Source organism: Echiichthys vipera (genome assembly GCF_963691815.1).
Source record: "Echiichthys vipera genome assembly, chromosome: 16".
Classification (NCBI taxonomy): Eukaryota; Metazoa; Chordata; class Actinopteri; order Perciformes; family Trachinidae; genus Echiichthys; species Echiichthys vipera.
In genome coordinates this window covers 18,578,507-18,606,286 of record NC_139841.1, presented here as the reverse complement: position 1 = coordinate 18,606,286, position 27,780 = coordinate 18,578,507, and the positions used below count along the sequence as shown (strand labels likewise).

The following is a 27,780-nucleotide window of genomic DNA, read 5'->3' as shown; positions in this document are numbered from 1 at the left end:
CATTTTACTGCCAGTGTTTTTTTTTAATTAGTCAGCTCTGTATTTGTTCTGTATCTTTTCCCAGAGGGCAGACACAATCCAAACACTCCAAACCCAATGCATCCTACAAATCCCCTGATGCAACTCCAGGGCATCTCCCATCAGTATTCATGATTCGGGGCTGGAGTGGTTGAATGGTTGGCAGCTGTATGAATGAACAGCGAGGGATGACGCAATGTGAGCTGGACCAGTCAGAGCGCAGGAACCGGGGAGTTGAACGAACACGCTGCGGCGGCTCCACTCCTCACAGACCGACCAACGGCAGCACCGACGTCCAAGAATAACGTTCGTTTATCTCGCAGCGAAACCCGCTCTTTCGTAAGTAAAACCCCGACTTTATCGTTTTAAATCTAAATGTAAGGTTTGGTCAAAGTACAGCGGTTGGTTTTCACTGAGCAGTATCTCGTAGCAACGGGCTGTCGCATGGGTTTGTCAACTGGCGTGAGTACTAACGTAAGCAACGAGGGGTTGTGGCAGACACAACCTGCTGCTAACTAGCTTAGGTGATGTGATGCTATTTTTGCTTTTATTTATTATCCTCTCCCTCTGGCGCGAAGTACACATCGGGATTTTTTATTTATTTTTTATGGGTTGACACATTTTGCCAAAACTCATCCTAGCTTGTCAAATATGATGACATAATCACAGCTTGTTTCCTCACTTTCTCAAAACCATGCTGACAACTATATTAATCTATCTTATAAATACAGAATAAGATCTATCTTATAAATATCTATTTATGTATTTTCAATTTTGAATTAACTAGTAAAACATATCAGTTTACAATGTTTGGTTAAATTCAATAAATATGCAAGAAATTATAATATATAGCTGATAGGAATATATGAGAGTAAATTGTTAATATTAATTAAATTAAATCCCCTTTGGTTGAGTTAATACATTAATAATAATAATAATAATAATAATAATGATGAGATTAAATTGGAAAAAATAAAATACATGTATGACAGAGAAAGCTGTTGACTAACTAACGAGGATTTATGGAGAAGGGGTGGAATAAATAAGTGTACGTCTTCCCTTGTGTATAAGCTTTCTAGTTGTGTAATTTTATAATTTCTATATGACCTTTTCTGTTTTCCTTTTTTCACGTTTGAAATAAAATTTTAATCAATCAATCAAATCAACAAGTGGGACAAGTGATGTATGATGCTTTAGCTTCTAAAAAAGGTACTGTAATTAACTACCAGTAGCATTTGAATAGTGACAGAATGAGCAACTTTCATTTTAAACAATACGCAACACTGGTAATTCATTCAGCTAGATATTTGGCAGCTGACACAATGTGCTACCTCACTTGTGTGATAGTTTTAATCGTGCTGGTAGATCATTCTGAGAGAGCTAACCTTAGCCTGAACACGTGGGCTGCAACTGATTCTTTGTTTCACTAAATAAACTTCCAAGTCCCATTCACGATCGAATCATTTACTCTTTAAAATGTTAGAAAATAGGGGAAAATGCCCATCCTAAGTTCCCAGATATTTTCATTTCTTAGATTTCCCTTGATAAATGATTTATAATCGTTAAATACGTAAATCATTTAGAAAAAAGTTTAAATATTCCCTTGATCAACTAATCGATTAATTATCCGCTGCCTCAGGTCCGGTCCCCGAGCTGTGCTGTTTTTAAGATTAATGAGGCTGTTCTTTTTTTAACCATGGATACAGATTATAGCCATATGAGGAGATGTAATATTACAAGAGGCTGTTTTAACTTGCAGGTACTCTCAGGTTATATATTGACATTTTCTCCCTGTGACTGATTTGCCTCCCTGCTGTCTGTTTTCTACCACTGTTCCACAGCTTCTCGCCCTTTTGGACTGAGCAGCCCTCATCATGTCTAAAGGCACAGTGGTTCTGGCCTACAGCGGTGGACTGGACACATCCTGTATTCTGGTTTGGCTGAAAGAAGAGGGTTACGATGTGATTACATACTTGGTAAGGTTAAGGCGTGTGTGCGTGTGCGTGTGCGTGTGCGTGTGTGTGTGTGTGTGTGTGTGTGTGTCTGTGTGTGTGTGTGTGTGTGTGTTTGTGTAACATGTGTGTGTAACATGTGTCTTAGTTTGTTAGTGCCCAACCAGCTGCTTTTGCATGTCATGTATCTCTGAAGTTTCACACTTTTAGGCTGCAGATGTCATTTGTCAGTAAGGCGTGTAAGAGTTGACCTGATACAGCCTCTCAGAATTACCAGTCAACTGCCAACCACACAGGATTTGGCTTCATAATGCCAGTGTAAATCTAGCTGGATTTACTTTTTGCCCCTGAGCAGTTTAGAGCTGCAAAGTGGGCAGTTTTTCTTGTTGTCTAACTTTTCATTCAATGGTTTTGTGGTTCGGTGTGGGGGGAAGGGTGACTGTCTGTAGTTCACTGCTGTGGCATGTGAGGTGCAGCCCTGCAGCTCTTTTTGAAGTTGGCTCGGGGGAGTAGAAGATGAATAGCAGGCACTGATCCAATGCATAATTGATTGATTTGATGAAACTATGCACTTGCTATGTAACATGTCAGAGACAATTGCATCAACAAACAGTCAGGCAGAAATGACATTTCATTACATTTCATTTAGCAGACGCTTATTCAAAGCGACTTCCAATAAGTGCTTTCAACCATGAGGGCACAAACCCAGGGCAGCAAGAATTAAGTAAGTGTTTTAGCTTTGAATAAGCTAAACTTAAGAGTGCTGCATATTAGTGAAGGATCTAAGTGCCACTTTTTTAAACAAATTTTTTTAGTTCAAATAAGCTATCATCTTCTTAACCAAGGTGCAAGTTAAAGAGATTTCACTTTTGATACTCTCATACTGACTCACACTATGAGAGTATCAAAACGCTCAACGCTCAGAGAAACACACACCGCTAGTGTTTTGAAACTGTGCCTTTAAACAAGCCGTCATGACTTCAGTACAGTTGTGACCGGTTGTGTAACAACTATACTATATATAGGTAGAAATTGCTGTTACCATGCTGTTACAGTCCACAGAGACAGATGCAGTTCGTATTTAAGTTAAATAATGCACCTGTTTGACATATGCATTATTGACATAGTTGCCGCTGTAGTGTGATAGTGACAGGTTTTGTTATGTGTATTTAATTGTATTTAAAAGTACTAAAAATATCAATAGCATAGTAAAGGTGTTTATACTGAGGATTTTTCCATTTTCCGTACTAGATTAGTATTGTGTTTGCAGGAAAATATCCTATTGTTTAGTGTTCAACTCAGGAGCCTTTTCAAGCCCTTAAGTGGTGTTCATGCTTGGTTTCCGCTGTGAGGAGGTTGATACATCCTCAACGGACGTGATCTGAATTACAAGATCACGGATTGGCAGAATTAACACTTGCACAGTCATGAGCCGGCATGTTTCTATTTGGAGGGCTGGATTCAGTGTGTGGATTCAGTTGCAAATATTTGTGTAAAATTCTATATTGCACCGCGCATTGTTCAATACAATGAAATATGTGTGTTTTTCTAGGCCAACATTGGGCAAGATGAAGATTTTGAAGCTGCACGGAAAAAGGCAGAAAGCCTTGGTGCAAAGAAGGTAAGAGACAGAATGAAATATGATCTTGTTTTAAGGCCTCATTAGTAATCTTCTGACCCAAAATTCCAATTCGGTTTATCTTATCAGATGTCAAAGCTTCCCCCAAGTGCCTGGTTACCCCAAAAAATGTTTTTTTTTTTAATCTCTGCGGCATTATCAGGCACTGATAATGACCAAAAACAGGTTTTCAGTACACATACAATTTAATAGCATGCTGTAATAAATGGAAATCAGTAACTGCTTTATCCTGATGCTTGTGTGGATAAGGTTTTCTGCATTCACATCACATATGAGACAAAGCTCTTTAGTGGCAAACAATCACCGTTTATGTCTTTTCTTAGACTAAAAGGATATCATAAATAATTCATTAGATATTTGTCACATAAAAATGGCCAAGAGATGAGTAGAATCAGAGACTTAACACAAAGACCTGTTCCGTGTCCTGACATCTGTTTTGTGTAGGTTTTCATTGAAGACCTGCGCTCAGAGTTTGTTGAGGACTTCATCTGGCCCTCAGTTCAGGCCAATGCCGTCTATGAGGACCGCTACCTGCTGGGCACTGCGGTAGCACGACCATGCATTGGCCGCCGTCAGGTCGAGATCGCACGCAGGGAGGGTGCCCAGTATGTCTCCCATGGTGCCACGGGAAAGGTAAACCCCAAACACAGGACAAGAGACTGCATTCTAAGGAAGAAAATATGTTCTTGTATGACTGAATCCCAGACCTAAATTACATCTATTTAAACGATATTTACATTTTCTTCCTTTTATTCTAGAGCTGGTACAGAAAGGAGTAATGTTGTATGGGCAGTCAAACTGTTTTAAAGACCAGTTTTCTTCAACTGGAATTAAACCCTCAACATTGAGGTTACATGCTATGTGTCTGATTCATGGTTATGCCCCAGCTAGTCTTTCCTAAACACAGACCATCCACTGTAGGTCCATAGTCTGGACATAGTGATTCAGGCCGTGTGTTTGCAGGGTTGAACATTAACTTTTTTTTATCAAACTGCAACAGTATTTGAGAAATCTACCCTTCTCAGAGCCACTTCTGCCCTTCCTAAGAAACCATACTTTTATTTTCTTTAGTCGTCTATTCATTAAAAGAATTTTAAGAATTAATTTCCTGCCAGTCTGAGACAGATGTTATCATCTCTATAACCTGCACTATTCCTCGGACTGCAACGAGCCATCAGTGAAATTAAATGAGATACTGCAGTTCAAAGGAAGTGCTAATGTATTTATGCACTGTGGAGGCCTACCAATTGAATTGAATTGAATTTAAAAAAAATCTGATTTATATGAGTAATCAGTGAGTGAATAATGTTGAATATAAGCCTGGATTTCCTGTAATCACATCACAAAGCCATTTCAGTACCTTGTTTCAAAGATTTGTATATCCTTAGGACATTTCGGTTGTGTCCATGTGTTACAAAGATAATCAGACATGTCATTCTATTTCAGCTTTTATCCTAAAACTACACCTGGAAGATAAATCAGTTCTTTTAAAGTTTTGTAAAATTGTTGTAAAAGGTGTTGTTGTGTGGTCCAGAAAAATATAAAATCTCAGTTTGGGGTACTCTTCTTTTTACAAAATGATAATATAATGCTAGAAATAAAATGATAATAATAACACAATAATTTACACTGTTGTTAATACATGAAAGGCTTCACTACATCTTATCTCTTTAGACAGAATATCTTTTCTCCATCTAACATAAAGGGCTGTGTAAGCTGCAGCTGTGCTAGTTGGACAAATGTGAAGTCTATGTGCTATCAAGATTCTCGTAGTTTAAAATGGTAGAAGTAGTGTAATCGTTTTGCATTGTGATGGCATTCAGAAGAATTATTTTTTTATTTCTTTAATAAACGCTTTATCATTCATACCTTCACTGATTTTTTCTTGTATTATTTCTACTTCAAATTAGTTGAAATGCAGTGTGTGCTTTCTGCCTCTAGATGGAGACAGATACTACATCATCAAGTTACAATAAAGACTTCCAATAGTACCAGCATGACTGAACATTTCTTAGCATTTATTATTCTTTGTTTGTTTTTATTTGTGGTTATTAAAGCAATGCAGCTTGCCCTCTTCATATTTTTGTTTTTTAACTTCAAGCTGCTTAATGAAGAAACTATAAATATATAGGAACAAAAGCCGGTTTTAAATTCAGACATTGGAAAAAATCACTGCTCAACCACTACTGTGCACTAGAGCTGAATTGTTAGTTGCTTGACAGAAGTGATCTGCAACAATTTTAATAATTGATTTCAGTATTTTTTTTTACATCTGGTTCTCTTTGTATTTTGTGCTAGTATATTGGAGATATTTGGGGTTTAGACTGTTGGTTGCATAAAACTGGACATATTTTGATATGTCTGTGTGGGCGTTGGGAAATAGCAAAGGTATTTTTTTCACTACTTGCTGATACTTTACAGATCAACAATTTAATCATTAATCAAAATAGTTGTCAGTTGCATCCCTACTGTGCACACTTGTGAGGTTTAACGTGACGTGGCACGTAAAGCTGAGCCATCATGTCTGTGTTTTGCAGGGCAATGACCAGATACGTTTTGAGCTAACATGCTATGCCCTCTACCCCGAAGTTAAGGTAAGTTAACTGTTTATGGAGGTTATGTCTTGTCCTCTTTGCTGTTTCTGAGCACACAGCATTTGTTGAAAGTATAATGCTACAGCTTGGCCGACACTCACTCTCCTCTGTTTGTGTCGTTCAGATCATTGCGCCGTGGAGGATCCCTGAGTTTTACAACCGCTTCCGGGGAAGAACAGACCTGATGGAATATGCACAGGTAACTTTCATTATTGAGAAATCTATCAAAGATTTGCAATTATCAATTCACCGTTTGGTCTATATAATATCCAAGCAACAAAAGGTAATGTCCTGAAGTGAATTATATGTTTTAGACAAACAGTCCAAAAGTACTTTATTTGTCACAGGTGAACATTTAATTTTACAAAGATAGCAAATTTTAAATGTATGTATGGAAAAGGTTTCCTTTGGCATTTAGTATTGTTTCTCAGCAGCATATTCACAGAAAAGAAAAGCGGTGATAAAATGAATCCTTTCAGATTTATATTATTTAGTCCACACGCACATTTAATTGTGGTTTGTTGGTATGGTCCCATTAGATTGGGGTTGAGACCAGTTTTTCCCACTAGAGGGTGGTCATGATGTTGTAGTGAACACCACTCTTCCTGGGCTCTGAACTATTTGTGAAATCACACAATCTTAAAACACTGAATTGCTGACTTTACCTTCTGACTCTTAAAGGCAAGTGCAGTGTGGGGAAATGGATGTATTTCAGTTACACAGCAGGCCAAAAACCAGCTGATAGAAATAGTTTGCTTGGTTCCTTGTATTCATTGTATACTTTCTCAACAAACAAGTTTAGCTCTGACAATATGTAACCTAACAACAGCTTTCTCTGTCAAACTGTAGAAACATGGCATCCCTGTGCCTGTCAGTCCTAAGGCACCATGGAGCATGGACGCCAACCTCATGCATATAAGGTGGGTTGGACTCATGGGATACACCTTCTTAAGTTCCTGTTTCAATATTGTATTTACTTAATTAGATTTTTCTGAATTATGTTTCTTTGCAGTTATGAGTCTGGCATCCTGGAGAATCCCAAGGTAAGACCAGTTGCCAATGGCGTGTCTACAAGATCCTGAACAAAATTGGCCCTACTTTTAGTTATTGATGTGTCCCCCTTTTGGTCCCTTACTCTTTGGATGTAATGTGCTAGCATACTACTTAATGAAACTGACATATGTATGGTAACTAAAGACATTCCTTTGCATATACAGGGAATGTAGTTATGGCTCAGCACTGGTTAAGTACCTAGAAAATCGTCTTGCATAACAAATTATTATTTTACGCAAATGTATGTTCACTGACAATAATGACTTTAATCAAACCTGTAACCAAGAGCCTGTAAAAACTAAATGGGAGACATTTGTACAGGTGGAAAGAAAATGTACCCCCGAACAGTTTTAGATCAAATGTCTTGTTCTACATCTGGACAGTCATTGTCATCTTCAGAGCTGTACCTGTTTTTCAGATCTTGTGTATTACAACATACTTCATCATTCATCATGATATAATCTAGGGCTTAAGTTAATTTAACAGAGAAAACATTACATCGAACATTTGTCAACCTACACAGTAATAGATTTTGAAATTGGTACTATTGAGTGGAGTAAATAATCTCCTTTGTTATCTCATACACATAATATTCCCCTGTCATTTCCACAACAGCAGTTACAGTTATAATGCACCGTCCACTTGGACTGTAAAAATAACACGGCAGTAAGGCTACTGTCCCTTCTGCTGACCCATGCCAGTCCCATCAGAGACAAACATGACTCACTCTCCCACAGTGCCATGGGTGAGACAAAGTTTGATCTCTGCTGGGGTCAGAGGTCAAAGCAGTACATACAGGTTGCCCCCAGTGACCCCCAAAGCTCCCATCCCTTGGTCGCTGTGTCTGTGTCTCTGTCTCTCCTCACCCCGGGTCCTCGCCGGGCCCTGGGAAGAGCTTGGGACACACAGACACTGACTTGTCGTCAGCAACGCTTCGACTAATTCACGATTTCATGGGAGCCGGGGAGGGGGGAAGGGTTAGGGCGTTGCGCCCAGCTGGGGCCTCCTGAGTTCCAGCCCCAACTCCTCGGGACCTCATTGTTCCACTGGTTGCGCCGCCGCGGGCTGCGACGTGGGAGGGGAGCCATTTCATCATGACACCGTGACACCAAAATGTCACCAGTAACAGTAAAGTACAAAGGCAGCGCGCCAGACAGATGAGTCCCCAATGGACGGGGTGTCACAAGGAGGCGAGGGGTCCCCGCACTGCTAGAGCGGAGATGCAGGGGCAGGGCCACTGTAACTCACGGACCTCTATCTCTCACTCTCTTTCTCTGTCCCTTTCCCACCCCTCCACTGCCTCTTTAGTGGTCGGCCTGTGGAGAAATGTTTTGAAAAGAATGAGGCGAACCGGCTCAATAGCATAGCGATGTATGATGACAGTATTGTGTAACTGATTTCATTCAGAGGGTTTGTGTTGGACCATTTACTCCAATATTGAATCAATTAATGGCATTAAATACAATGAAATATTTATGGTGCAGGGGTCCAGAGTGGTAAAAGGATTTGAATTCATTACCCAGGGCACAAAATGATATTTTGAACTTTGAACAACCCGTGATTATTAAGTAATTTTCAGAAGCCACAACCTATGGATTCTTTCCAGATATATTTGTTAACTAGGGTCAGGGTAAATAGCACAATATCTAAATATAATCCCAAGGTTTAACATCCATTTAAATGCTATTTAAAGCAGGAAAATTATACAAATACAAATTGGGGAGAAACAAAAAAGTGAAATTCTCACCCAAGTGCTCAAACTAACATGACAGATTCTGATCGACCTAGAGGGTCATCTGAAAGAGGTCATCTTGTTCTAAGTATCTCCTCTCTGTATCAGCATCTCTCTCTCCTCCAGTTACAGCCCTAAAGGCCCAGGGTGGACCTCAACTATTCAAACTTCACAACGCCCCCCACATGTGGTACAAAGGCCCCTCTCTGCTCAACACAGTCAGATTAGGAAATGTCCAAATGGTCGCTCATATGTTCTCCTGTAGATAAGAGTCAGCAGAGTTCAGGTTACTCTATGATTAACACTGTATCCTTCCTGATAACCCTAAACCACCTTGCCTGTAGCACAATAGCCTGGTGACTTTTTTTTTTTTTTATTTACTCACCCCCATCTGGCAGCTTTATCCTATGTGAAGACATGCACCCAGCGTAATTCCAGCTATCTGTTATCATGTTTCTACGTTCACATTTAATACTATTAACATGTATCTATTGACTGCAATGAGCTAGAGGTTGTTGTTAAGTTGAACAAATCACGCTACCACATCAGATTCTGGTATAGTTGGCATCCGGTTTGGGTGATATGCCTGAAATGCTTTCCCTTCAATATCTCTGCTTGTTTTTGACCATTGTAAGCAATGTTGCTGTGTTGTTGTGGCTGCTTTATGGCAACATTGGATTTACAGAATTTTGATTTGTGATTGTGTATTTAATTCACAGGATTAACCATAAACATCATCTTCATATTCATTTTATAAATGTTGCAATTTAATTTTCCAGACAGTGTTTCATATTCAGATATAATCTGGCAATGCAATGTAACATTTTATGTGCTGTCATTGTCAATTTAACCATACCACCCACTGGTAGTTTGCATTAACAGTTTAGATTTGTATTACCTTCATCCCATTACTGCAACATTTCTTGTGTTGTGGCATTCATCAGATTTCAGCAATATGTCAATTGTTAGATGGCTCCACACCATGCAGTTTCCTCCCTGCCTCCTCTCAGTGTCTCTGTCCCTCCACATGTGAGCAGTCAGGGCCCAGCCTGAGGCAGCTTGACACTCGTCCTGAGTCATTAAAACATCACCTCAGTCTTAATTATAGCCTGTGTCAGTGAGCTTCCTCAGGCCCACTGACCTCTTTGATCAGGATGATGATGTGCCACTGCTCGTGTTGACCAGGACTAAAGGAGCGTGACGCCAAGCCTCGGCTCACCTAGAGGAAATGAAAACTTGTTTTCTGCTGGTCGCATGGCTGGCTGGAAAGATGGATGGACAGAATACTGCCTGTAGGGGAAGGAAGTGGGCTTGTAGGTGTATGTATGCATGTGAATGTGTGCTTTGAAGCAAAGAGGTCAGCGTTTGTCATGTGCCTTTGCTGCCCTTAGGTCTGATTGGTCTGACCTGTAAGGACTGCGAGGACTTCCAGTGTCCATCCCAGCATCACTATAGCTTTGCCTCGGTGTAGAAGTGCCTGTTGTCTTCGTTAAATTCAGCTGAAGCCTTAACATTAACCAAAACATTCTGGATGTTAAGAATATAAACATCTCTTCAGAACATCACGTGTATATATTGTTTTATCTGTGTCTCAATTTGCCGTGTTTGCATCTTAAAGAGAAGGACAGACTTGAAACGTTGTGATTTAAGTGTCATTTCCAACCCATTGCGCCAAAGATGTTTTTACCATCCTCTTCTCTTCTATCTCCCTCTCAACTCTCCCCTCCTTTCTACCCCCTCTCCCTCCTGCCACCTCTGCCTCTTTGGGCTCTGTTGGCTTCGATTGAAAACCAATGAGGCAACTAATATGTGGAAAGATAGAAATTTACTTGCTTTAAGTTCATGCGTCAGCCTTCTTCTTTGCTGTATGGGCCACGTTTAGCACAACAATATGGCAGAAGCAAAGACTGCCAAAGGAGCTCCTCAGTGCTACATGATGGTGCGCTTCATGCCCCATTTCCCACCAATACCCCCTGCCCCCGCCTTCTCTGTCTCTACCTTTTCCACTCTTTCAGGGCCATGGCTTTGGGACAGGTCCACCTGCAGGGGGTTTGAATTGAAATGCATTGATCTCTCGCTCACTGGAAACAAGCCTATCCCTGTTACTTTTTCTTTTTTTCTTTGTATCCGATAGTCCAATAGTATGTATGAGTTCTCATGGTTAGAGCATGCATGAGTTTTAAAGCATTCTTCTCATATGAGGCCTTTCTCTTAGTGCTGGGTGGTATGACCAAACATTAGTATCATGGTATTCTTTTAGGATACTGGTGGTTTCACGGTATATCAGGGTTTTCTTGTTGCTATTTTTTTTTTTTTGCATGACTATTATAGGTTTATAGTGGCTTGTTCTACTGTCAGAAATACATAGATTATAAAGACTTGCAATGTAATTTTGCAAATGAACAATTATTAGTGTTACAAATTGTTGTGTGCCATGGTGTTTTTGCCCGTTGAGCGATTCAGAGAGAGAGTTTGTTGTGGGTTATTAAAAATAGTAAACTTTAGTAAGAAGGGTATGCACTTGATAGTGGTCCCCTCTCAATACACTCACAGCTTGCCCTGACCATAGTGCTCTTCATCGCAAAACAATATTTTATATTTTGCTGCCTATTGAAGAGTAACAGCAATTGTTAAGCCCTAGTATGGCAGTATATGGAAAATCCACATCATACAGGAAATTAAAACTCGTATAGAGTTTAATTCAGTGTACTTAGACTATGCCAAATTGCAGTTAAGTACTCAATACTTTTGTTGTCATATAGCCAATAAAGAGACTCGGGGAAGTAATTAATCCCATACCGGAAATCTTAATATTTATTTATACTGTTTGTTTAATGAATGCATACCATGTCAATAACCATGAAAGTTTTCCTGTAAGTTAGCAACCCATACAGCCAGTAGCTCATGTGCTGTACTGTGTTTTATTTGAAGGTTGACAAAGACAATGATTTGTTTACAACCAGCACATGACACCACAGAAACCATATGCTTTCACATTCTCCAGTATTTAAAATTCAGTCCATCTCCCCCCTCAAAAGGCTTTTTAGGGTAGTCATTTCGCCCCTCTCCTGTTTGCTCTCATTTGGCATCTTTCAGGGCACTGAGGCAGAAAATAAAGGAGAGGAAGACGGGCGCCTTCCCAGTCAATTTTGGTGTTTAGTTAAAAGGAAGGAAAGTGATTGCGCTGCTCGTTTTCTCTTCACTGACAGGCGACGAGCGAATGCCGATTAGTTATTGTATGATGATTTAGTGTCTGGTAAAGCTTTCCATTTAAATGCACCCAGTAGTTATTTTGCATAGTCCCCCTGCAATTTGCCTCAGCTCAGAAGACATTGGCCATCGTCTTGCCCTAATGTTGTGTAATTGTTGGAGGGCCACATCGCTGGGCAGACACATCGTACCGCCACGCTCTTTTAGGTCCCATCCATGACTTACTGAAATCGTTCTCGGCTCCCGCCAACTGGAAAACAAAAAATCCCTGTCTGTCACCTAAGACAACTTTAGTGGATTTACGGTGTGGACTCCAAGGCTTTGTTGTGTGATGCCCATTTAGCAAAATTCTTCATTTGAAAATAAAATAGAAGGGAAACGTCAATCAGAAAATCAACACTGCACTGCAGACACAGAGCTGAGGTTTTTACAGACAGGCAGAATATTGTTGAGGGCATAGTGTGTCTCTATCATAGTATCAGGTGTGTTCTGACTTATCAAGTGTTTACTATTCTTGGGGATGCGAGTCATTTCTTTCTTTTGCCCTTTCCCACTCTGCTCGCTTCATCCCACTTTTCCATGCTTTCCCCCTGTGGTGAAGGGCCATGCAGGGAAAATGAAACCAAATAGAGGAGAAAAATGGAACATTGATTTTTTTTTTTTTATCTTTCTTTTTGTCTTCACTCCTGATGGTGTTTTCAGGTTCCTCCTTTTTTTTCACGCATCATGCTCTCTCCCCCTGCCATTTCTCGAGTTGTCTGTTCTTACCTCACACAATAGTCTCGCCTTCCAAAGTACTTTTGTTTGATGAGGTCTCAGGAGGTCCTGGTTAATCATTAAGGGGAAATAAAAGTGTGTGAAATAGTGAGAGTGAGTGTGTGTTTTATGTGTGTTTTTCAGAGCCATGCTCCGGCTGACCTGTACCTGATGACCAAGAACCCAGAAGATTCTCCAAACGCCCCCGATGTACTGGAGATAGAGTTCAAAAACGGTTTGTGCTTGCTACATGTGTCACCTATTGATTGACTGTCTGTCAGTCTGCCTTTTTTTTTTTTTTACCTTTACAACCTCTTAAATCCCTGATGTAGATGGAAAAACATAATTTGCTAAAAATATATAAAAATATACATTATGGGTATCCAAGAACTCAGAACTTACATAATTTAGTTGATTTCCTTGTTCAATTTATAATAATTAATAATAATCAGAATTCAATCATTCATTTCTTTATCTCTCTTTTCCCCAAAATTATAGATTGGATTGGATTTTTCACGGTAATTTAAAATGTAAACATCTGGCTATATATATAATTGCCATATAAACCTGTCATATTTGTGAAATTGTTTTGCTACTTGTCTGTTTAATGCAACCTGGTCTCTTGCATTTGAGCTAAAATTATGTCAGCTTTTAGGGCAAATTACATTCAAACCACAATTGCACTTTCACTTTAAAAATGTTAGGATATTCCTAGACTTTGGTCTTTTGAAATCTGTCGTCTATCAAAACCAACTTGGTGCAATAGTTATACAGTATATCATGCACACACACACACACACACACACACACACACACACACACACACACTGGATCATTTTGTGTGATTTTTATTGAATGAAATCAGTTCTGAACTTTGATAATGCATCAGTAAGAGATAGTGTCCATGTCCCTTCATGTTACTTAACATTGATGGTTATCGCCGCAGGGCTACAGCTCTCACACTGACCCGGCTGCACTTTATCACCATTCCTGACCACCCAGACTTATCCTTAACCCCCTCACAGCATTACTTGGTCCAAAGCTGCCATGTTTGGCCTGGGGGCACACACGCAGGCCGGAAGCATTAAGTTCAGCTAATACACCAAGCCCAGAGGGGCCAGAGACATTCTCATTAGATATATTGCCTTGAGGGCTGAGCTGAATAGTGGAAAGTGTCACATGTTTGCGTAAAGAGAAAACGTCAAGAAACGTCCAAGCCTGGGGCAAGCAGCACAGATGTCACTAGTGGAGGCTGCAGAGCACTAACATCAATCAGTTGAGAGACACTAGCTCCTCTGATCACATAGGCTTGATGGGCAGCTTTATCAGCTAATATAAGTGAAGTTCAGAAGGTTGGCAGAAGATTTGATGGGGAAATTTGTGACCACTAAAGCTGCTAAAAGTGCCAGTTAAAATGCCATTCGGCAATCAACATGTATCTGCACTGAAATGGTGTCCAGAACATTTTCTTTGGGAAACTGGTAAAGTGTTACCAGTTCTTGTGAAACAGTGATGTGGTAGTAAAGCCTAGTCTGGTTTCGCGGGTTCTTTGCAGGCCTGCGCTCCGTTTTCACACATATTCTCTGTGCCTTTTATTGAGCAACCTATGACAAAAGCTGTTTTAGTTGTCCACACAAAGGCCCGAGCCTACTCCTCCCTCTCAGCACAAGATCAGCACAAGAATGTTTCATTTCATTCCCCCTCCCACCTTTTCATCCCTGCCTTTCTCACCAAAGTTTTCTCACTGATTAAAAAAGAATATTTAACGACAGGAACCTTTTCCCCCGTCAAACACTCCGTTCCCCAATTCTCTCCCTTTTTAAGAAAAAAAAAATTCATCCCTCCCTCCTTTCATACCAAAGAAGTAGAGAGGAAAATGAGACAGAGAGGAAAAATGTAAAGCAGTAATTTTTCCTACAACTGTGTCTGTGCTCCCATTGTCTGCACTGTTAGGCTGCGAAAAACTGAAGAAAAGGATCACGGAGAGAGAAAGACCCCTCAGTGAATGATAGAACCCGCATGATGGAGAGAGCAAGGAAAAAAAGAGAGCTGCAGGGACGAAAAAGGCCAGCCCCTACACTCCCACGTTCAGACACTTAATTTATTTGAACTTTTAATCTAATTATTAGGTATTTGGGAGGGGGTGCGGTTTTAATAATGCACCATCCATACTGCCCTCTCCTGCACTGGGAGGAACTTTTTCTTCTTCCATGGGAGCCACTACCATTCCCGCGATATCAGAATGGGCCATCAACAAAGCCCTTGTCTAAAAAAATTTGTCAAGTCCTTCACGTGTCCTTCCTATGAAGGCTTTGTAAACGCTGGTTGAATGGCGACCAGAAGTGCTGCTCTTCTCTTCAAAGCTATGTGACTGACAACTGCAAGCATGTTTAAGTATGCAAGGGACTAAGCGCTGGACGGATGGAGAGTGAACATCAGCAGATCTTTTCTGTCGTTCGCAAATGGTTATATTCCCTTCTCAACACACACATAGAGACACACACACACATCCATGTCTCATGTTTGTTTCCTCGCCTCCACCTTTGGCCTGTGTTGCTCATGGAAGACCATGAATAAGCAGGTCCATGACAGTGATTGATGTGTACTTGGTTTAAGTGGCTTTAGAGAGGAAGTGTGTGGTGTGAGTGTGGGTGTGTGTGTGTGTGTGTGTGTGTGTGTGTGTGTGTGTGTGTGTGTGTGTGTGTGTGTGTGTGTGTGTGTGTGTGTGTGTGTGTGTGTGTGTGTGTGTGTGTGTGTGTGTGTGTGTGTGTGTGTGTGTGTGTGTGTGTGTGTGTGTGTGTGTGTGTGTGTGTGTGTGTGTGTGTGTGTGTGTGTGTGTGTGTGTGTGTGTGTGTGTGTGTGTGTGTGTGTGTGTGTGTGTGTGTGTGTGTGTGTGTGTGTGTGTGTGTGTGTGTGTGTGTGTGTGTGTGTGTGTGTGTGTTAGAGACACAATAGTAGGAAGATGGGTGATGATGAAAGTGGTTTTGTCTCCTGCACATGCGCATGAACACACTAACCCTCAGTGGTGCAAAAAAAAAATCTCAGAACTAAAGTATGGGCAACAAAGCTGCGTGTGTAATTGAATTAGGAAAAGGCCTGCCCACGATTTCACAGCTTTCAAATGAGCAGGGCCTTTGAATTTATTAGCCCTTCTCACCACCTCCTTTTGTAATGGTTTTTACTTTTAGCTGACAACTATTGATTTCAGTGACTGAGATATGAGCACTTTTTGGGTCAATTTTGTCAGTTAAAATACATTTTTTTCCTTAGTTTTTCTTTCCCAAAACTGTTGCTTAACTTTAAATGTTACAGTTTTACTCATTGTTCTTTGTGGGCTGTGTTAATTGATCTCTGATCTAGATGAAAATCATGTATGTTTCTGTTAACCTTCTACAAGAGAAAAAGTAATTTCAGACCGTTTTATTCGTATTGCATTCTTCATTTTCTTTTAGTAGTAAATTATATCGTAGAAAATGTAGGCAGGTGCAGTTTTTTTCCTATAAACATTCAAAATTATATTTTTTTGCAACACAGCTTCATGTTTAAAGGTTGCATTACTGAAATATTATCTTTGGCAACAACAAAGAAAGGCAATCAGAAACAACATCATACAACTTTATGGTGGAGGAACTGAATAAGAGGAAAAAACACTTCCACAAGTAAGTGCTACCAATTAGATTTTTGATAACACAAGAATTGACCTTCCGTCAACTCTTATCCAGCTAACTGGTTGCTTTTTTTTTTTTTTTTTTTTTTTTTAAATTAAAGACTTCATACAGCACAGGTAACTGGTACAGTACTGGAAGGTATTTTCCCCCACATCAGGTTCCAATAAAGTGAAAGATATCATGTATCCAAACGTAATTTTACCTTAAGTAATGTATGGCACTGACAGTTAAACTCGCTTTTCTTGGAATATGTTTGAGTAAATGTGCAGTATATGGTGCATTTTACAGTTATCTGCTTTTTTTGCTTTAAGACAGTTAAATGATGGGCCTTTATAGACTCCATACTCTTTTCCTCAGAATTTAAAATATTCTTTCTTATCAATGTACAAAGAAGAGGTTACATTAATTGCTGTTTCAGTTTTTCAATCTCAAACCTCAAAAATGCATTGTAGATTGTGGCATTGCTATATTTTGGCTGTAGCTATTTGACAGTAGCCCCAAGTACACTAAAAGTCATATAAAAAATAGCACTGTGACGTTTTTTTTTATGTTAATATGACAATATAATATTTGTTTCCCTTTAGGAGTGCCTGTAAAGGTAATCAATGTGAAGGAAGGCAAATCCAAGGACTCACCTCTGGATATCTTCTCATACCTCAATGAGATTGGGTAGGCATATTTATATTGTCTATAAAGCATTTACTGGAAACCAATTTTACCTTCCATGTATGATTTGTTCTTTATCAGAATAAGTATGTAAGTGTCCCCAGAGGGGGAGCATTGGTTAAGTTCACCACCTCTGGAATGATGTGTGTCCTTAACTGCTGGGCTGGGGGGGAAAAACCCACCAGAGTTTTCCCTCCCGTGTCTCCTCCACTCTGTCTCCCTCTCTGCTTTCCAACTGTCTACATAAATGAAAAGTACTGAAGGTGAGCAGACCTCTACTGCTATTGAGCTTCAAGATTGTTGCCAATGAAGTTTTTTTTTTTTAGGGTAACTGACATCAAGTTTACACATTGTTAGTGTTTTTTTTTTTTTTTTTGAGGCATCTGTTTAAGTTACTGCTGCTTCTTCATTACATTCATCACAAGTTAGTTTGTGACATTTTTAGTTCCAAATAAATGGCATGGATTTCATTTCCATTTTGAGGAGAAGCTAAAATAGCTTTCGCCTTTGCTATTCAAAATATTATATTTGAATACAGAATGAATAAAACAGAAGAAGCCTCAGCTACATCTAAGGCTGACTTTGCCAATGTTGCTCACTGGTCTGTGGAAATATCATGAAAAGAAATATTCTAACAAGGGTGTGAATAATTGTTTCCCTTATCTTTATTGATTGGGATTTTTAATATTGTATTGTTTATAAAGAGACGATCATATTTTTGACTGCCAGGGCAACTCATAATTCACTTAATCTTGAACCATTATGTGCTCTAATCAAATTCAAGGTGAAATTGATGTGTGTTTGTCCACTGAAAGTTGTCTGGCTCTTCCTGTCTTTTAGTGGAAAGCACGGCGTGGGCCGGATTGACATCGTAGAGAACCGTTTCATTGGCATGAAGTCCAGAGGTAAGGAATTAAAAATTATATTTTTTTTCATCTGTCTTCGTTATGACATTTTTTCTATTTGTGCCAAATTAGTCTGACAGGCTTCCTGACTTACACAAACAGCCATGTACATTGTAGACGCAGGGAGATGGACATGTTTGCACTTACTCGGAAACACGTCTCAATATTTTAATTTTACATTCATTCAAAAGCTTTCCTTTCAGTATCCAGGGCTTTCATGCAATTTGCAGTTATTTTACATGAGTGCTTTTTGTCACACTTGCTATTCCACTTCCATAAAAGGATGACAAACACACTCTCCTCAAAGGAAATGTTTTCCTCTGGTTCACCTGGAATCATGAAGTTATTTCCATTCTCTTATGCATGCACAAACATCCTTAAAAAACACACTGCGAACAAGATAACGGCATGCATGCTTCACTGGATACACACAAATACACAGTCAATTGCACAGGGATGTTTTTGTCTCTTTATCTTTGGTATCAACAGGCAACTTGAAAAGCTCCTTTGTTAGCTCTCTACGTATGTCACTGCAGCTAATATACAAGGGCATTGAGCTGTTCTGGCTTTTATATGACTCACATACACACGGACGCACACTCTCTTTTTCCCCCCATATGGGCTTTGATTGGCAAATTGACTGGCCAACAGACTTGTAGCTGTGGCGCAACTTGGCAGGTAGAAATTGGAAAATGGGAAGCCCACTTTTCTCTCCCCTCGACTGAACAAAAGATCAAAGCTTTTTCCTCCACTGAAGCAATAGGAAGAGGTGGAGCACAAGGTGTCCAAGTGGTTGAATAACTACCATCAAGTGTACATGTTGGTGTCCTCTGGACTGGCAGTCACATTAGCACAATAGGTGATGGGAGGGATTGAATGGGCACATGTCATTCCTTTTTGTGTTGGGTCATATTTATTTGTGTGGGGTCAGGGAGGCGTAGGGGATTGAAATGGTTTGTCAAGACAACATTCAACAGCTTCTCTGGCAGACTAACATTTCCCACCTGTCACAGTCCTGTCAGGCTCTCTGACCTGTGCACCAGGGATGGCGTTAGCTGAGGCGCACCTATCAAAAGCAGTCGGAAATGGCTGTATCTTTTGATAATGAACAGGCCATCTCATGTTCAGTCCTTTTTACTGTAAAACTCCAAGAAAAAATAGTTCTGAATGTTTTACTTGTTTCTTTTTATTGTTCCATTTATTGGAATTATTTATAATCCAAAACTTAAGTTAGTTTTAGCCATTAGCCCCCTGTTTAACCCCGTCTTTGTTTACGGCTTCAACACAGCCTGTAGGAACTTCCGGATGTCTCAGAATCAACCGCACTTTTACTTGGTCTTATGTCAGTCTCTTGTCTAGTCAAGACAATCATTTTGGGGGTATCATTAAATTTCTTTTTGTCCCGACTGATATTTAATGTAAGCTCAGTAGAAACGCTGTATGACACAGGTGTCTGAATACAAACATACAGCCTTTTACCTAACATTAATGCTTGGGTGTTCACTCAATCTAACACAAAGTGTTAGAGAAATACACATCTTTCCCCTCTCCATGGAAGTTTAATCACCCTAAAGGCGATTGTTATTTAAAAAAAAAAAATAAAAAAAAATACTATATTGTTTAAGAAAATACAGAGAAAATTGTGTTTATGAGGCATATATTTTAATTTTGTTAATGTCTTAATTAATGTGTCACAGTTGGGGAACTTATGGTTTAGCTTAGCCTTTAGCTTCATTTTGGTTTTCAAAATGGCTGCAAGGTGAATAATGGGAATGGAGCAGCTCCACACTTTAAACTTGATGACATCACATATTTGAGTTTCTAGTTTTTGGATATGGGAGAGAGTGATTCGTGTTGACTAATATTTTGGATGGACCATAAGAAAAACATAGATATAAAATGTATTTTTAAATGGTCATAGTTCCCCTCTAAGATATTTATCTGCTTTTATTTACATGTGTTGCCTGTTTATGCTGGACTAACAGTTTGCCCAAAGGGTTAAAGGGGATCAGCTCAGGAAGAATTAATTCCTGACCTGAACCCCTTCAGGCCTGCAGCATGGTTAGCATACCTCCAGTAACCATATAAAAGATTAAAAACCTCAAAATCCACTGGGGGTGTTGTCTCTTTAAGCTTAACTAAACTGCCACTGTTGGAGCTTACCCAGATAGCGTTTCATTGTTTGCACCTCTCTGATAAGCTAGCTCTCTTTTGGAGCACTTAAGCCAAGTTGTGTTGGAGGGCAGTTTTAACTTATTTATCTGATAGAGCCAGCGGAAATGTCCCTACGTGCCCTCTGTGGCCCTGGATCACCAAAAAGCCACAAGCCGTTCTAGCTCAGGTGGAAACCTTTTGGGGCTTTAGACAATTAGCAGCATTGCTAAGCTCTGTCTTTGGCCGCCAGCACAAAGTAAGTGCTTCTCCATTTTCAGATCAGGAGCACTGCTGTATTACGGTTGTACAGATTTGAGCTACATTGCTCACCAGATTGGAAAAGATCAAATAGCGTTCATTTGTCACATCTCAGAAAAGAGTTTTGGAGTTTGTACAGCACGTAAATTGTGAAATATGGTAGCCTTGTGTTGGCTGCAGTGAAGTATATGTTTTGCAGCAGAGCTTAAATCAAAGAAGTGTGACTATCATTTAAACTGACAGATGATGTGAGGAACCATGTATTGGATGGGGAAACAACACTCAGTCTTTCACAATTTCAGCTCTCAGAAAAATGGATGTCATTGATAAAGCTCCTATTTCTTTTGTCAGATCTGTCTGGTAGCATTTTCCCTGCCCTCCTTTTGTTTTAGCTGACATTTGAGTGACAGCTTCATTTCTCCTGTCATCTACCTCATCTTTTCTCTCCTCACACCTCCCTCCCTGTCCAGAGGGGGTAAATTGCAGGGTAGGCAGAGCCCTGGTCCAAGCTCCAGGCTGGCAGGGGCCTCCTACCCTGTCATTTACCCAGGACAGGCTCATCCATGTTTTGTGAGCACTGTGAAGGCCTGTCTGTCAGACGGCTGATGGCTAATAGAGCTGTTTGCTTGTAGTTAGTTCAGGGCTTGTAGGTTATGTTCCTATGAATGGCCTCTGACGGTAATAATGACAGTTGTGGTTACATTAAGGGATCACTTGGCCTTAAAAAGGTGGTAGACTATATAAAACCATGAGAATGGCAAGATATTATGTTGAAAATTTGAGGTAGACAACATTATTCATGCTGGCAACAGTATATAACTGATCTGTAATTTCCTGTTTGAAAACTTGCTTATCTGCTGCTGTGTCTTGTGCAAATAAATCATTCATTTTTTTCTGTTTTTGTCAGGGATATATGAAACCCCAGGAGGTACAATTTTGTTGAAGGCCCATTTAGACATTGAGACCTTTACCATGGACAAAGAAGTACGTCGGATCAAACAGGGACTGGGTATCAAGTTCTCTGAACTCGTCTACAACGGTAAGTTCCTAAAATTAATATTCTCAATTGGCTTCACTGATTAAATATGTATTGTCTTTCAGTCCCTTTTGCTTCTAAGCATGTTGTTTATTAATATTTTTAAGCCAGGCTTATCATTTATTGATTTCAGGACAGGTAAGGCTACTTGGAAGTGCCATGAGTTATCTCAGAGTGTATCTGTCCCAATAAAAATAAAAAAATAACTAATGGATCTATAGTTTGTTTATGTTATATAATAATGTTAAAAACATATACAGTATATAGGTATCGAAAAAATACTCGCAGTCATCAATATCACTATTGACCTCCAAAATCCAATATCAGTCGGGAGATAGTCAGAAGACTTAACATCCCTTTGGAGTATATAAGACGTGCTTAGCTACGTCCCTGTGTGCGTGCGTGCACATGTGTGTGTGTGTGCGTGTGTGAGCGTGTGTGAGCTTTTCTTGGCTCAGGTGTCTTAATCATCCCTTCTGCTCCGTCTCTAGTCCCCTGCACCTTCATCCACATAATAGGATCAGTGCCATTAAAGACTGACTACAAGGCCACTTCAGTTATACCCTCCAGAGACAGGAAGCAAATACGCACACACACATAAAAGTGCTACCTTCAGAAGCAGAGCAGAGATTAAACACATGTTTGGTTTAAATCATTAATAACTATGCAGATAGATAGCAGACAGCTGGAAGTGTGGCTTATGTTACCAATCCCCTGTCCGTTACCAAATCTGTTTTGCATTAATACAACACTATTTACGCAAACACATTTGAGAGTATTTGCAGCAATTAGGGGTACTACACTACAGATGCAGCAGGTATTTGACAGAAATGTATACAACAGCTACATGCATTTTAGTCAATTAATTAATCGCTTAATCGATAAAAATAATTTAAACTACATCAATTTTGAGCTCTAATTAATGTTTTATGCCAGGGGTTCCCAAAAATGATTATCTTGATGACTCAAGAGTAATTTGGTGTCTCCCCTGGACTGAACTTACAAAAGTACAAAATGATTGAATGCGATTGAGAGTGAGGGAATCCCAAAAGTCACACTCAATGTGACCTCAGTCAGAGGAGAGAGAGAAAGGGGAGGTAAACCTAAACAGCCCCACACACAGTATGTGAGTCTAACAGACCAACGTAGATTTAAAAAATGCTCCTCTTCAATTTTATTTAGGAAAATTAATTTACAAATCATAGCGTTGTTATGCATTGTACTCTGCATTTTAAGTCCCGACCCTGACCGGAGAGACTGGTTTATCCCATTTAGTAAAGTAAATCACCAAACATTATTACATGCAAGCAAACCAGGTAAATCATTATTTAAAGTAAGTGATTTAAAAACAGCACTTTCGGATGGAAGGTATTTGTCATATTTTTTTAGACTAAATAGACCAAATGAGTAATAATAATAATAATCATTAAAATCTCCTCAAAAAACCACCATACAGAGACACTCGCAGCGACAGACTAACTAACTATACTAAATATAAAGATCAAATACATAATAGTCAACTCTACATTAAACTGGGTGTGCGGTTGTCATGTCGGACACCGTTTTGCCAATTCAGAGGTAACGAAAGCAGGGAAGGCTTGTGTCTTTGAACATGGCCAGACGACAAGGTGGAGGTCAGCCACTGATGAGAAGAGGACCCCTGCTGAGTGGGGCGTGTCTGACCTCTGAACATATACAGACACATCCCCTCGCCCATCTGTCTCAGAGATTGAGGGCCAGGTCAGCGAAATGGGACAAAAAGAAGGGGTGTATGAACTTCACCTGGAACAGACTTGAAACCAAAACACAGACACAGTTTTCGCACATGAAAGAGAGAAGTGTGGGCATCACACACACACGCACCCCTGTGCACCCTGCTGCTGGTGGAGGATTTGCAGAGGAGGAGCCTCTTTCTCCACTTATCCATCATATACAATGGTTTTTTTTGTTGTTGTTGCCATTGTTCAGTTGATAACATTTATAATAATAAATATGTATATAATAATATAATATATCTACAGATACGAACAAAACAATATAATCTAAAGCCTTGTTTTGAAATAAACCTTTACATCCACACTGTTTCCTAGGTTTCTGGTACAGTCCGGAGTGTGATTTTGTGCGACACTGCATTGCCAAGTCCCAGGAGAATGTGGAGGGCAAAGTACAGCTGTCTGTCTTCAAGGGTCAGGTCTACATCATGGGACGAGAGTCACCAAAGTCCCTTTACAATGAAGAGTTGGTCAGGTAAGCAAGGACAGAATAAAAGTGTGCTTATGTGTGTTGTGTGTGGGTGCGCTTATAAAACAGAAGTAGCTATATGTCATTGAATCAATGTGTGTCTTATTCTGACTTGACAGCTGTTCTGGGCACAGTGCAGCTATTCCAAATGTTCACAGGCCAGCCTGTTGTTGGGTCAGATTGCCCAAGTTCTCTTATAACCTCCACATCAACATACTAAACCGACCCTGCCTCACAAAGACATCAGAGAAGTGTCAAGCTCAATTCCTGGAGGGCAGACTCGACCCCAACCCCTCCTGCTGCCCCCCTTTTAGCCACGGTAACAGTGGGTTTGTTCAAGAGGCTGACCCCTGATGCCCCCTAGGCAGGCTCAGCACTGACCAAAGTAAAAAAAAAACCTCCATATGCCTCTCAATCTCCACTTCAGTCACACACACTCCAGCTGTACCCTAGAGTCAGAGAGCTAATGGCGTTTTCAGCCAGAGGAGAGATGTGATTTTACTGGGCTTTTAAGAGTAAAGTACCTGGGTGTCATGCTAGTCCGGCAGGTCAGAAAGTGGGAGACCAGGAAACATGTCTCACACAGTCAGAGAGCGTGTGCGTGCGTGCGTGCATGTGTGTGTGTGTGTGTGTGTGTGTGTGTGTGTGCGCGCGAAGACTAACTAATCATAGTTATCTCCTGTCAACCGCCTGAAAAATGTTCATAAATAAATGTACATAAAAATGCAGCATTTAAGATTTGCAAGACTTATTGTTCTTCTGTCACAAAACATGTATGATTAGTACATAAGAGTATGTTTTTGAGAAAAGGTAACGTGACCATGTTATAAGTGGTTTTATTTTTGATATTGTGGATTATTAAAACTTCTAAAGTAACTTTATGCATACATAAATGGACCGTACCTGGCCATCATACACCTGGAAGCTGCAGCTTCACACATTGACACACACACACACACACACACACACACACACACACACACACACACACAGACCAGATTAGGCATGAAACTCCCGCTGACATCCTGTTGGCTCTCCACAGGCAACAGTAAACGGCGTCATTAACACAGTGGTAACACAGCCCGTCACTGCACCCATCTGAGACAGAAATGTCACCCTCCTCGCTGTCCACTGGCTCCACTGTCAATTAGACTGCAGGGTTTCTTAAAGGAATACACAAAATATCACATGCTTGCACATGCACACACACACAGACAAATACACAGTTCTTAAAGGCACTCTCATAATGGTGTTCAGGTGCCGGGTAGGGAGCCTTGTGTTGAGAGTTGATGATTTAGTTGTCGTCTTTCTTTTTATAGTGTTTATCCTATCATTTGTTGGCAATTTCCTCTTTTGCTAAGTGCTTTTGAAGAATGAGTGCAAGCTGTACATTGAGAGTTGGGGGTGTCGTAGGGAGGAGAGGACTCAGTGAGGGAGTGTATTAAGCACTGCAGGTAGAAACTGCTGTAATTACACAGCACACAAGCACTCTTTGTGAGACACACACACACTAAGACGTGATGACAACCTAAACAACCTAGAATTTGCACTGGCACACGTTATAGATTCACGTCTTTTTTAGGAGAAGGGGATAAACTGGAAGACAGAAACATCAGATTAAAAAAATCCTCTTGACACTTAGCTCAGAGTTGATATGATGGGATTGTTTTAAAATGGGTTATGTGCGTCTGTTGTGTTCTTGTGTACATGAGCGTGTTTTCATTCATATTGATTCTCTGTTATTCAGGACAAACAATGCTAAAGAGGAGCATTCAGTGGAAAATCGATCGAGACATTATTTCAAAAGAGCAGACTATCAATGATCCAGTTATCCCAGTAGTTGATGAGGCTCCTAGTCTCGTATGTTTACTGCAATGAAACCAAACATTTCAATCATTTTGTTAGCAAAATATCCTTTAACTTTTTTCATTAAGTTCTTGGATGCTTTTGAACTATGTTCTTAAATTTCAACTAGTCTCTTTGGACTCACCTGCCTCTTTCTTGACTTCTTTTCACTGCAGCATGGACGTGCAGGGAGACTACGACCCATGCGATGCCTCTGGATTCATCAGGATTAATGCTGTTAGGTTAGCATTCCCAACAGCTTTACAAAACATTTAAAATGTCTTTTTAACAGTACTTGTTCCACATGCATAGCACTAATACCTACACTTTAAAGGGATAGTTCACCCCAAACAGAAATCCATATTTTCCTCTTACTTGTAGTGCTATTTATCAATCTAGATTGTTATGGTGTGAGTTGCCCAGTGTTGGAAATATAACCCAGGAAGGTCCCATTGAGATACAAGATCTCTTCTTTCAGGGAGTTCTGGTCGAGACGGCAGCATCCGCAGTTTTACATAAAAAACAGACACATTTCAGATGTAAAAACATATATAATACATAAAGACAACACAAGGAAAATAGCAAAGAAGAAAGGCATGCAGGTCATACCAGCGATACTTCTGCGTCAAGGATTATGTAAAACAGTAACATGTTTCTTTGAGGGCAAGTTGTAAAAGACATTTAAATGTGTTTAAAGAAGGGAGTACTTCTAAATGAATGATATAAAGCAACTAGAGCCATTATATCGGAGAGAAGGCAGACATGTCTTTCACTAACACTGGGCAACTCGCACCAAAACAATCTCCATGATTAATAGCATTACAGGTAGGAGATATTTATTAATATTTTGGGGTGAGCTGACAAATGAAACTCACATTTTATTCTATGTCCGTCTTGTTCTCCTCCACAGGTTAAGGGAACACCATCGTTTGCAGGGTTTCTCCAGCGCCAAGAATTAACTGCTGCAGTCCTGTGAACCATCTTTCTGTCTTCTCTTCTCCACTGTGTAAACCAGTAGTAGGTTTAGACTTTATGCCTTCATCGTTTGCCTTTTGCCTTATTCCCTACTGTTAGTTTTATTCAGGGTATCTAGCACACTAGTAAGCACACCAGACTCTTATTGTAAAGCTGTGATGTTTCTTAGGTGGTGAAGATTGGAGGAAAAACATCTACAGAATAATGTCAGGTTGATTTGAATCAGGTTTACTGATTAGCTTTAGCTGGATTGTGGATAAGGATTTTAATAGTATGTATTTCTTGGTATCCTCTTGAGTTTGTCTTGGCATCAGTAGGTCCACGCTCAAAAGCAAATATTTAAACTAGGACTTCCTTGCTTCAGAAATAAAATCGAGTGAATTGTGTTTTTTCTTCTTTCAGTTTTTTCTTAATTCATCAAAGAAAATAATGAGCATTTATCCTCAGTTTACATGCAAACAGTGTGGCGATACACATCAGCCCCTGTCAGTTTGAATGTGATGGTGATTAATAGCTCATGTCTTTGGCAGACAGCCTATTTATTATTGCCTGCCTGTTTAACTCTCTGTATAGTCACTGCCCCGTTAAGATTTCAGGGCAGAGGACACTGGATCATATTTACAATATGTAAATGAAGCGGCAGCAGTGCATGAGTTTGGCACAGGCAAAAGTCAACACGGTGGTTCGCAAATAGCCGCTGGAGCTGAAGTGATGAGGCCATTTCTGGGATCAAATGGCACAAGTCAGATGAAAACCAATTGGACACATATGTAAATTTCCCTGCACTGCATGGGGTCTCCAGGCAGAGGAAAGAGGCAGTACTGTGTCAGCCATTATTACCTTTTTCGCAAAAATAGCTTTAAAACCACATTAATTGCCATGTTGTGAGAGCCGTGAGTTTCTGTGCAGAAAATAAAAATAATGTGAGCCATCTTACTCTATGGTGCAAAAACTGCATGACCTCTGGGCACTTAAAGTTAGAACTCCCTGACGGAATGTAGTTTTCTTTCACCTTTTTTTAGATTATTTTTTGGCTAATAATGCCTTTGTTTGACAGGACAGCTGACAGTTTATAGGA

General features: G+C 40.0%; 1 protein-coding gene across 1 annotated transcript; it reads left to right on the top strand.

Moving 5' to 3' along the window:
* Positions 1-251: 251 nt before the first annotated feature.
* On the top strand, positions 252-27,033 carry ass1 (argininosuccinate synthase 1). Its single transcript, XM_083930397.1, has 15 exons — positions 252-357; positions 1,860-1,994; positions 3,523-3,591; positions 4,054-4,242; positions 6,147-6,203; positions 6,328-6,402; positions 7,053-7,123; positions 7,216-7,246; positions 13,099-13,189; positions 17,207-17,291; positions 18,129-18,193; positions 21,513-21,644; positions 23,732-23,888; positions 25,904-25,969; positions 26,638-27,033. Exons 2-15 carry the CDS (start codon positions 1,893-1,895, stop codon positions 26,684-26,686), a joined length of 1,239 nt encoding a protein of 412 aa, XP_083786523.1. The 5' UTR covers positions 252-357; positions 1,860-1,892; the 3' UTR covers positions 26,687-27,033.
* The last annotated feature ends 747 nt before the right edge of the window (positions 27,034-27,780 follow it).

Bases quoted from the DNA above. Each gene is read 5' to 3' on its own strand.
- ass1 (XM_083930397.1), top strand. From the start codon at position 1,893: ATGTCTAAAGGCACAGTGGTTCTGGCCTACAGCGGTGGACTGGACACA. The intron at 1,995-3,522 runs GTAAGGTTAAGG...GTGTTTTTCTAG, and splicing joins ACGATGTGATTACATACTTG to GCCAACATTGGGCAAGATGA. The intron at 21,645-23,731 runs GTAAGTTCCTAA...ACTGTTTCCTAG, and splicing joins CTCTGAACTCGTCTACAACG to GTTTCTGGTACAGTCCGGAG.